Source organism: Harpia harpyja, chromosome 8 (genome assembly GCF_026419915.1).
Source record: "Harpia harpyja isolate bHarHar1 chromosome 8, bHarHar1 primary haplotype, whole genome shotgun sequence".
NCBI lineage: Eukaryota > Metazoa > Chordata > Aves > Accipitriformes > Accipitridae > Harpia > Harpia harpyja.
In genome coordinates, this window is record NC_068947.1 from 19,966,359 (window position 1) to 19,978,575 (window position 12,217).

Below are 12,217 nucleotides of genomic sequence, written 5' to 3' on the forward strand. Positions count from 1 at the left end.
AACAAGGTGAGCTTCAGCCTCTGCATGATGAGCATCTGGATCAATCACTACCTCCACAGTCTCCACAGGCTTCACAATTTCAAGGATGTTTAACTTGGGCTCTATCCCTAGGTATAGAAAGAACAAACACAAAACTTAAAGATAGCAATGCAAATATGAAAAAAAAAAAAGGTTGTTTTAAAGCTTTCTGATAAATAGGTGTTAGTATACTTAAGAAAGAAGCATGACACAAACACATCATCAAATTTCTGCAAGTGTCCTAAATTAGAATGACATATTCTATTATACAGTATATATTTTAGTAAGGTGAATACAAAGCTGTCCCTCTTTCCTCCCCCAGTATTACAGCTTCCTGTTCTATTTAGGTGATCCATTTCACATATCTTGAACAGAATGTTCATCATGTGGGCATAAAGAACACGTATTTTGGTAAGAAATACACCGAACCAAAGAAAAAAAAAGCAACGCTCCCCCAAAACACAGAACAAGCATCCACCTCTCTCCCCCAACAAAGAGGCATTTCTTTCAGCCTTTACAATATTTCCCTGATATCTCTGGGGTCTACATACTACAATATTTCCCTGATATCTCTGGGGTCTACATACAGGAGTTCGCATTTTCTTTCAGTACCCTGCAAGAGGCAGTGTGTTCAACAGCAAGTTAAAAGAAAACTAGAAAATTGTTCATGTTTTAAGCTTCACCAGCTATTCATGATTTGGTTTTATGTCTGTCATTTAAGATATTAGACCACTGTATCTATTCTGCAGCAATAAAGAACACATTCATTAATGCTACTAATGCTTTGTATCACCACCTTCTCTGTTGTCTTCGGAGAAGCTATTTTGTCCAACTGGTGCATCACCAAATTTCTGACATTGTATAGAAGATTTTTTTTGTCATTATAATATGCTAAACAGAAGAAAATTCTTTCAATTTTTTGTGACATAATTTCCATTATAATAACAACTAGCAACCACACTTCTTTAAGAGATTTTTATCAAATATATTTGCACATTTAGAAAAAAATAATCTGTAAGATTCCATTTTATTATGACTTGGAAAACCTTGACTAGGGTTAGGCAGTTGAAAGTAGGATTCACAGAACATTACATGGCCAGAGTAACTTCAGTATCTTGTTCCATAAGGTATTACTTTGGGTCCCTCCCGTCTAATCTATATTAAAGCTCAGTGTAAGATGGTAGGGTTCTGTAGGTGACGGTCTTAAAAGCTAAAACCACAATCCATTCACAGTTTATAAGGGAAAACAAATGGAGTACTTACCTGTAGTACAAGTAAGAACAAACCAAGTCTTTCAGACAAGTATTCCTCCAGACTTTAAAAGGAATTCAGCTTGAGAAAAATATTGGAAAGGGAACACTACAAAGACCATAAGTACAACATGCAGCAATATGAAATTAAGGAAGTGAAAACAGATGTAGGCAACCAGTAAGTGGTTGAGCAGATGAAGAAGCAAACACAAAGAAAAAGCAAACAAGTACCTTCCTTAGGAGAGTGTTTTATATAGGCCATCTAAGATTAACATGCACAGCACAGGCTTATTTTAAAGTCCAATAGGAATGGGGTAAGGGAAAACACTAAGGGTTAAAATTCTGGTTTTGATCTTCAAAAAAGAAAGTAAAGAAAAAAGCTTCTAGAGAGGAACAGTTCACTATTGCTCAACAAAATAATTCACTGTCTGTCAAATAACTACATGTCAACAGAAGTGTGAATCTACTGCTTTATCCATAATGCAAACCTGGAGATCAAAGTGATGAGTCTCTGTAGAGGAATCAGCTTATAAGTAGAAATGTTGTGAAGTAACTGTCGGCCACCTAACCTACTGCAACATTAGATCAACATTAATTCACTGGGTTTGTTTGCATCTCTTCTCACATGTCTCCCTTTACCTAATGCATAAGAAAACAGATGTCCAGTCTTCCTTGGACAGCACTTAAGTTGTGGAACACAATGTGACTATGTCACACACCCCAGAAGTATAAACTGGTACAAAAAGTACAAAATTCAAGGACATTAGCTATCAAGAGATGCCCAGATGTTGCCAGTACAAGCCCTTTCACTGCTATTTGTCTGAAACTAGAGAATATACTAGGGTTCAGACTGACCTAAGACAACCTGCTTTTTTTTCCTTAAAATGTCTAGTATTAACTACAGCCAGAGACAGGACATTACTCAAACTGCACCTTTAATCTAAATCAGTATGTTTCATTACACTTATGAATTGTTCCTTTACATACTGACAATAATAAAAGCCTAGTTATTGCCAAAAAACAGTTTAGAAACCACAGTCAAATGAGGTGTTACACACTTAAAACGCTTGGACTTCAGCTACCTAAATCCAAACCACCACTGAGTCCCAAAATCTGCGTAAGTATCTATAGTACAACTACATACACATGCACAGAAATTCTCAAAGCAGCTAGACACTAACCTCTTATGTCAGTCAAACGTTTAAAAAGTAGGTGGAACAGCATCTGTTTGGGAAAATGTTAATTTTGCAGGCGTGCTTCGGGTGTGCATAACAGACAGAACTGTGTTCAACAGAAACAGCAGCTACAGATGCTCATTCAAAACACAGCCTTGACTTGTTTAAGTTTGTGTATGTGGTAGATGAACGACTTGAAGGGCAGGTTAACCAGACTACCTGTTCGTATTCTTTGCAAACAACAAGAAATAGAAAGCAAAAATACATTGTCCACCTCCATAATACAGGTCTCTCTCCTCCTATTGCTCAAACCAATGACTGTCAGAGATCACTGCTCTCATTCTAGCCCTTTCAATTCAGTATGTCTGTCTCCCACAGTTCATCTGAAAAAAGTGTGGCCTGGTTTCAGCTGGGATAGAGTTAATTGTCTTCCTAGCAGCTGGTACAGTGCTGTGTTTTGAGTTTTCAGTATGCAAAGAATGTTGATAACACTGATGTTTTCAGTTGTTGCTAAGTAGTGTTTAGTCTGAAGTCAAGGATTTTTCAGCTTCTCACACCCAGCCAGTGAGAAAGCTGGAGGGGAGAAAGCTGGAGGGGCACAAGAAGTTGGCACAGGACACAGCCAGGGCAGCTGACCCAAACTGGCCAACGGTGTATTCCATACCATGTGACGTCCCATCTAGTATAGGAACTGGGGGGAGTGGGGGCGGGGGATCGCCGCTCGGGGACTAACTGGGTGTTGATAGGCAGGTGGTGAGCAATTGCACTGCGCATCATTTGTACATTCCAATCCTTTTATTATTACTGTTGTCATTTTGTTAGTGTTATCATTACTAGTTTCTTCTTTTCTGTTCTATTAAACCGTTCTTATCTCAACCCACAAGTTTTACTTCTTTTCCCGATTTTCTCCCCCATCCCACTGGGGCGGGGGGGGAGTGAGTGAGCAGCTGCGTGGTGTTTAGTTGCTGGCTGGGGTTAAACCACGACAACTTCCATTCAAGCTTGCCTCTACTCTGTTGATCAAGGAAGTAGAAAAAGCAAGAAAAGATTCCTTCAGGTGACAGACTACCAGCCAGATCTTCCACTTCTAAAGTTTTCCCAAGAAAGATTTCAACCTGCGCCATACACCCGGCACTGGAATTTACAACCTGAAAAGTTTATCTTCCCTCCATTTCTTTTCATTAAAAAAAACCAAAAAAACACAAACAAAAAAAAAGTAAGCCACTAAAGATAGTGTCACAATCCACTTTACCATATCTCAAGAAAAAAAACACCTATCAACCTTAACATCTTAAGGATGGCAAAATGTTAATCTGATATTATCTACAGTCAAACAGGCAGCAGGAGAACTTGATCAGATAACTTGTGTCTGGACTGAAAAAAAAAAAAACCCGCACCAAAATATTTGCTATGGAGGTCTTCAAAATTAAAGCTTTTTTCAAATTCTTTGACATATGATGCAACACAGTTAGGTCTCCACAGACTTGCAAGATGCTTATTCAAGAGCAGTACAGAACAGTGCTATACTCAAAATTGTTGTTCCCACAATGGCATTCTTCAAACCAGAAGAACGGAGTTAAGGAAAGGTGGAGTGACAGAATGGTCTTTCTAGTAAAAAGAATAAACAGGACTAATATTTTATCTTCTGTAACGTATATTAAGATATCTTTTATGAAATGCTATAAAAGAACTACAATGGACTATGTTTCAGCTGGTGTTTATTCCTTTGAATTTACAGATGGCTAATCAAAATTTGATAGAGCACTAGAACTGACATAACAGCTTTTCTCTTAAGAAATAAGAAAGTCCAATCCATTACAACGATTAGCATCACTGATTACTGCTAGCTGAATTCTATATACTATACAAGTTGAGGGAAAATAAAAATTAGTAAATCGAGAATCTTTCAGTACCTCATCCATAGAACAAAAATATGTGGATGGCACAAAAAGCTGTTTTTTCCCCGCTGGCTTAAAGGGACACTGCAGTCAGAGAAAGTGCATTTCCCTGTTAGTGATCCAAATATCTTCCTTTTATTATTTATATCCATGCTGCTTGTTTTCTGATATTCTGTCCTGCCATACTTTACTTGCCTTCAACAGACAGATTTCTTATGAGTTGCTCAAGTGTCAAGTATCATGGCACGATAAACAACACTGAGGATTGTTGCTAAGTTACACAAAAGTACTTAAAACTCAGGTGTTTCTTGGGGGTGGAGGGGAAGAGAAGGGGAAAAAAAAGGAAGGGGGGGAAGAGGGGGGGGAGAGAGGGGGGGGGAGAGGGGGGGAAGAGGGGGGGGAAGGGGGGGGAAGAGGGGGGGAAGGGGGGGGAAGAGGGGGGGGAAGGGGGGGGAAGAGGGGGGGAAGGGGGGGGAAGGGGGGGAAGGGGGGGAAGGGGGGGAAGGGGGGGAAGGGGGGGAAGGGGGGGAAGGGGGGAAGGGGGGGGAAGGGGGGGAAGGGGGGGAGGGGGGGGAGGGGGGGGGAGGGGGGGAGGGGGGGAGGGGGGGAGGGGGGGAGGGGGGGAGGGGGGGGAGGGGGGGAGGGAAGGGGGGGAGGGAAGGGGGGGGAGGGAAGGGGGGGGAGGAAAGGGGGGGGAGGAAAGGGGGGGGAGGAAAGGGGGGGGAGGAAAGGGGGGGGGAGGAAAGGGGGGGGAGGGGAAGGAAAGGGGGGAAGAGAGGAAAGAAAAGAAAAAGCAGCTCCTTGTGTCCTTGTGCTATATGGTCATGCACCTCAGTTTTACCTTAAAGAAGAAAACAAAAAACACAGGAAGAAAATGGAAGATAATAGTGAAGATATTTACCATGTGCATCCTTTTGAAAATGGAAGTCTAAGCACTGCATACTGCAAGTTACTGGGCATGAATTAAGAGCAGTTATTCCACTTCCCTGAAGGATATTTCTACTCTATTTTTAAAAACAGAAAGGTAGTTCAATCCCCATTACATACAGTGAACTGAGGAGTCAACCTAGCACTAGTCACCTGACACTCAGCATCAAATGCAAATCATCAGTCTTACTTAATACTGTTAATAGAAAACAGAAAGGCTCTTTTCTGTCTAATCTACACTTAAGCCACAAGAAAACAAAACATGCTCCCCAAATTTTGCTAATCTGCTTGCTGACATAACTCAAAACAGGTATCAAAGATACCCTAGTTCAGTAGGAACTTGTCACTGTTTGAAAATATGGCAACAAACATCTGTAGCTGTTCCCAGTGCCCAACATAAACGTTGTCTTCAGTGAGTGATGGCAGTCCTTCCACTCAAGACATATGGAGGGGGCAAAGGAGAAGAATAGGACAAAATGCTAAAGAATGAAGCTACTAATTCCTGAGGATTCAACAAGGGGAAATCCTGTCATACCTGATAATACAAATAAAAACTATGCATCAGCAAATCCCTACCCACCTGGTTAATGCTCCTCTGTCACAATGGTTTACACTGAATTCTCATCCAAAGAAAACAGTAGATAGTGATCCCAGCCTTTCATACCAATTTTCAGTTAGCTACATATACTTTCATAATTGAATCGTTCATGAAGCACACAAGCTCAATCACCTCAAAGACGAAATTGTCACCTACCTAGACAAAAATCTTTTGCCTGCTTAGATACTTGGCCTGGTATGAGTAACTACTCACCCTTAATGAAAGCCTCATACTGTAACTGTCACTATTTGACCCAGGTTTGTTTGGGTTTTGTTTGGTTTTGGGGGGTTTTTTGTTGTTTTGGTTTTTTTTTTTTACTTAGAAATTGATACAAAGTTACTGTAAAAAACATTTCAAATAGCATCAGTCCATGACATTTATTTTAATTACTATTACTTATGACCACAGTACACAATGAAAGAGACATTCTGAAGCTACATGACCATTCAGTGATTTTCTCAATTTTACATCTAGAAATAGTAGGGGATTGGGTTTGCTCACAAGCACACCTACAATATTAATTTCTCTGTACAACAGACAAATACAACTGCTTACCTTGCCTAGATATTACTTGCACACTGAGTTGCACTGTTCCATCTGTTTTTACTCCTTGATCAAAAAGGCTTCGATCCGGGTCCAGCTTGATAAAAGCAAAAAAAATTAAAAATATGTATTATTCTCCCAGTTATAACAAACGTATTCTCCTTTAAACTTTAGAAACACTTAGTGTCTGCAGCAAATTTTCTGAAGAAGTGTGCAAATATTTTTAGTACTATGTAGACACAGTACATGACAGAAAGAATTCGATCAGAATTTGAAACTTGCCACTCTGTTCTGTTTAAGGTAGTTTCACTTACAGGGACATTTTTTAACCTAAAAAAAGAAATGTAATACTTTCACTTTGTAAAAAGTATCTACAGTTCCTTTTCTTAGTTTTTAACACCTTCATAACAATTCTTGTCTTTAAAGCAGTATTCTCCCTGTTATTTCTGGAGAAGCCACAGATGTCTGATTATAACTACAAATAAAACATGCAGCTAAACACAACACGAAACAGTTATACTGTCTAACACGAACATGGTGATGCCTGTAAAAATAGTGTGTGTGTGGGGATTTCTTGAGTAATGTTTTGCTATCTATGTACCTGAATAATATAAAAACTTTCTCGCTTTATTCAAATTCAAAACAAGATTAGACTCACAGAAGTTCAGGCAGCAACAAATTATGTGGGCTACCTCAAGAGAAGATAGTATTGTCATTGCTCTTGTTCTTCTTTCACTTGCAAGGTGGTAATTTTTTCATTTCTTACCCTCACTCCAGGAACCCCAAAAGTATTTTGATTTTATTCACACTGAGTTAGTGTGTACTTATTAAATGGTCTGATGATAATGAACCTGACATAAAATTAAACTCTTAATTGTAATGAATACACCAAATGAAGTGTGAATTCCACAAACAATGGAAGAAATGGACAAAGTATGTAAATGTTTCTCCATTAAGCGGTTATATCTTTCATAGCCTTTCAATTTACCTGGATATCTTGGAGACAAATTTCATGTGCGTCCAGGGAACACTGCAGTCTGGGTTCCAGCAGCTTCTTAAGATTTCCAATTGGTTCATTGATGTCAATAGCTTGACTCACAAATTCTGCTGTGGTGTAGGTTTGCTCAACGATGCTTAAATACCAAATTAATACAACAAATCATTACCTACATGTTAATACAGTTGGTATAGAAAAGCTTAAAAAAAGTTAGAAGTAAACTACATAAAAGGTAATACTGACTCTGAAATCTTAATACCATGCAGAAAAACTCTTAGCTTGAGTAGAGAGTGAATTACTACATTCGGTCCCATTGATTTTACAGTCATGTAACTCTTCTTCTACCCTGTTGCCGTTAAAAAGCTAGGTTAAATACCAAGATCATTTTTAGATCACCATTTTCAAGAGATTAAGTCATGATTAGTACATTATACATTATTAGCTTGCATGTAGAGTAAACTAATTCTATTTGCCTTGCCTGGACTATACTTAAAAAGATATTCAAGTTAAAAACAAAACACAGAAACTTAACAGATAGGGAAAAAAAGGAGAAAACGTCCACTCTCATATAGAGTAATTGTCCCTGTCTTTTCACCAGTCAGCACAGGGATAAGCTTAATACACACAAGAGAAAACTAGAAGGAACTACAGCAACATGGAGGCTTGAAGGAAACATTAGTCACATGTCATGGTTGTCCTGCACTAAAATGATGACAGTATTGGCAAAGGCATTCAGAAACATCAATGTCGTGGGACTCGTATCTTAACGACCTCAGACAGTTGGTCTCTCTTCAATTACACAGAAGGAAATCAGAAAGTATACAGACACAGTCAGTTTTTAAGTAGTAAAAATACACAACGAGCTTAGAGAAGAAACTAGTAAGTGGTTTTGAATCAGTTCTCCAAAACAGGCTCTTAAAGAGCAGGTCACCTACCAGCCTCAGCTATTTCTATCCAACACATTAACTGCCTCTCTGTGCTTTCAAAAAAAGTTGTAAAAATTAGGAGGGAAGCATTAGGAAGGAAAAAAAACAGGTTGAGGTAATTAAATCAAAGGGTATCAGACTTCGGTATCTACGGTTTCAATGGCCCTAACAACAATATAGTCAGTAGATAAAGAACATCATTTCTGCTCTGTTAAAAAGCAGATGACCCTGTATAACAATAAAGCAATGGACTGGAGAAACTGAAAGGTTCCTCTCAATTACAGAAGGATACACTGAAGCTGAAAGGTTTGCAGCATGTACATGTAGACATATTCCTACAGACATGAAAGTAGGGGAAGGGAACTACTAAGAACTAGCAAGAGATAAACAAAATGGTTTGGGATTTCAGCAATTAAGACTGAAGAACATGATAGCACTATACTGGTGTCCTATAGTGGCTACAGTTCCACTTGAAGAAAACAACTATTTAATTAAATAAGAAACAGAAAAACTGAAGAGAGCACAAGCAAAACTAAGAACTTCATATCCAGCAAGAAATTTGAAAAATTGTGGGAACAATCAACAGCAGGATTATGGAGATCATACCAAGCCAGTTACTTCTGCCAGTTTAAACTTACTTCTTTTGCCTAGTTAGAAAACATTTGTACTTATGTCATAACCATGGCCATCTCTGAAGCATTATGCAATACCCAATAATAAATCTGAATAACCAAACTTAGTATGTGCAGCCACAAATCTGGAACCAATTAAAGAAAACAAATAAATAAATGAATAGCAGCCTAAGGACCCCAAAAAGCAAAGACAGTACATACCTTTCTTCAGTACATTCCTGTTTCTCAGTTCCATCAATTTCTATTTCTATCAGCTCCTCTGCCTCTCTCTTAGTCATGGCTAAAATGTCTTAAGAACAGAGCTATGAACAGAAAAGAATTTTTTTTGTAAGTCACAGACCAACAAAACTAGATGATGGGTTGTGTCCTATCAAACATTTTTTAAACCAAATACCAGGATAGCTTTTTAAAGACAAGAATTCACTTAAAAAATAAAGCCAAAAGCTAATACAGATTTCACAAAATAGATGACAATTGCTGTTCCTCAAACAAACATTCTAGGGGCAAATCCAGGACTATAAATGGCCATTAGCACAAAGCCTGACTTTCCTAGAGGCATCTGAATTTACTGAATGTTTTTGTTATGGGCCAGCTACAGCTTTTAGCAGCTGGTTGCAAAGAACTTCTGAAAATTCTTTGAAAGTTATGTGTATTTTGCCATCTGGATTCAGCTACATACTACCTTTCTAGCAAAGCTGAAAGATGCTGCTTATAAATTTAAGTAGCATTTTACATAAAATGCTGCAACAGGAAGCCAGACAGAAGATCCATGATTTCCTCATAGGCAAATAAACTCAGCAATAAAGTGTTTATTGACTGTCCCCTTTTTCCACCCATCCCTCTCATGGGCGATCACTTGATGATATGTGCATAATGAATGTATCTTGTGAAGTCCCAAACTAATGCAGTATGTTAGCAATTAAAAGGAAAGCTATTCTGTGATGATATTCTCATTGACACTGCAAATTTTCATGCCCTGTACAATACTGGAGTCTGTTGGAATGTAAGGGGGAAACAAAAAATTACGGGATTTGGTCTGTAAAGACATAGTTTGTATAATATTGTTTCACTAACCATGCCATACATCGTAAGTATGAAATACAATAAAGAACTGGGCCAAATTATATTAACAGTTTACAATAAACACCACCAACAACTCATAGGAAAAGGAGTAGGCAGTAGGTGCACAGAGGAAAAAAAAATCACAGTAGAAAAAGCGAAACATGCTACTATTTAAATATCCACAATAGAAGAGAGTAGCAAGGTTTCGATCCTGGAGTCATTCTTTCCCAGGGACTACTCTATCCAAAACCCAACTGTTAGTAAGAGAATTTATTAGAGACAAGTTAATAAGGGAACTTATTAAACTTTAAAACTTCTCAAAAAGAATAGAAACCAACTAAGTTGTACAGTTCTTACAGAAAACGTTTAAAGAAATTCAAACTATTCATCTTATTATCTCCTTCAAAAACTATTATGTAAAATTAGTTTTGAAGAAATCAAGTGCTGCATGTGATATCAATCTCTAAGAAGCTACCAGGGCTAGACAGAAGATAAACAGCACCTCATTAATATCTCACCACTAGAAGCAAAACCAGAATCTGTTCTGCTCATAGATCTGGCTCCATGAAAATCCCCTAACAGCCAGGGTAGGGTCCACAGAACAGAGTCCTGGGACTCCAATTTCCCTATCACTTAATCTTGTATATCATCTTCATGATAAAATGGGGAAGAATGAAACACCACTTCTGAAGAATGCAGACAAGCTTAATTAAATATCTGAAAGAACCGACACCTGCATGGTTACAGGTGATCTGGTTGACTGTTAAAAGATTTTTCGAAATTTAAGGTTTGACTCCCTTACTGAAAACTCCCAAAGAAGCTAACTGGTACCATAAAAAGGGGGGAAATTCTTCCTGTATTAGCAATCAGATTAAAAACCCAAACCAACAAGAGTAAATTACCATTTCTCTTTGTGAGGAAGGGAGTTTACCAGTAAGGTCACAAAAGGGGTTAGGCTAGGATTTCTTTTCCTTTACGTATTCCCAAGTTATTTATTGAGAAAACTGTGCACACCTGCAGAAAGAACTCACCATCTTGAATATTTCTGGCAGAAAATATTCAATATTTGTAAATGCTAACTGATGCACAGTGAGTAAATATTTTAACAGCACAGTAACTGTATAGACTTAGGTAAGACATTTTGAAGTCCTTATGGATTAGACTCCAAATTGACAGCTGGACCAGTAACTGTTCACTAACTCTTCAAGGGCGGTTTGCAGTTGCATCTCGCAGGCTCTACTACATTTCTGGTGACCCTGGGAAGGTAGGAGAGGGGAGCACAGGCACAGACAGCAGGTACAGAATGAGGAAGAAAGATTGTTCCATTGATCACAGATGCAAGAAAGGGAGATGACAGGTGGAAAGAGGAAGAATAACATTATGAAAACATGTAAAGTCATTAACAGTTGAGAGAAACCTAATGGGGAAAATTATTCAGTCTTTCTTATGCTAGAATAGAGAGACTCCTGATGACACAAACATTTCACACGAAGTCTAGCAAAATTTGTTGCTACAGAATGATGCAGAGATTGAAAGCGTACATAGGTTCAGATGGGACTAAGCTTCCTGAGCCTTCCCTGAAGGCTACAGGGAAACAACAGAACTCAAACAGCCTGGCTTGCTAGGAGCGTCAGTGTGGTAGCAATACTACAACGGCAGCATTTGTTTGGAGAAACATAAAACTGTGCTTTGTTTGTGGAAGGTACTGCCTACTGATTTCTGTTTGTTTTTATTTTTCCTTCAGCCTAAAAAGCTGTTAAGACTTACCTGTTATCCAAGAAGGAATCTGACCATAATGCCCAACACAGACCTCTGCTACTGTACGAGAAGGCACCTGTCAACAGAGACTTTTTGTCCCCTGCCATGACAGCCCAGTGCTACTCCAGTATCTTTTACAGTTTGGCTTTTGCAGTCAGGGGAGAAGTCCCATTGTTCTATTAAGATCTATCTTTTCTTTCCCCTAGAACACAAGTAACAAGCCCATCATGATATGGGCACAAATGCTACTAGTAGAATTAGCGTTTGTTATCCTGCCAGGTAACTAAAGCAGCAGTAACTCCTGGAGCCCGTATGCATTACCAGCTGGTACTGAAGCCCAATCACTGGAATTACCTGTGCTCCCGAGAAGCTCTGGTGTTCGTGGAGCATTTGGTACTATCCACCCCTGTTATTATTCAAACTAACACAAACT

General features: G+C 38.7%; 1 protein-coding gene across 1 annotated transcript in view; it reads right to left on the minus strand.

The window, feature by feature from the left end:
• Positions 1–12,216, minus strand: part of GABPA (GA binding protein transcription factor subunit alpha) — a 27,019-nt gene extending 14,803 nt beyond the window's left edge. The window contains 5 exon segments of the mRNA XM_052795086.1: positions 4–107; positions 6,422–6,506; positions 7,398–7,542; positions 9,166–9,266; positions 11,794–12,216. Coding sequence (XP_052651046.1) covers positions 4–107; positions 6,422–6,506; positions 7,398–7,542; positions 9,166–9,242 — 411 coding nt within the window. The 5' untranslated portion in view covers positions 9,243–9,266; positions 11,794–12,216.
• Position 12,217: the final 1 nt, after the last annotated feature.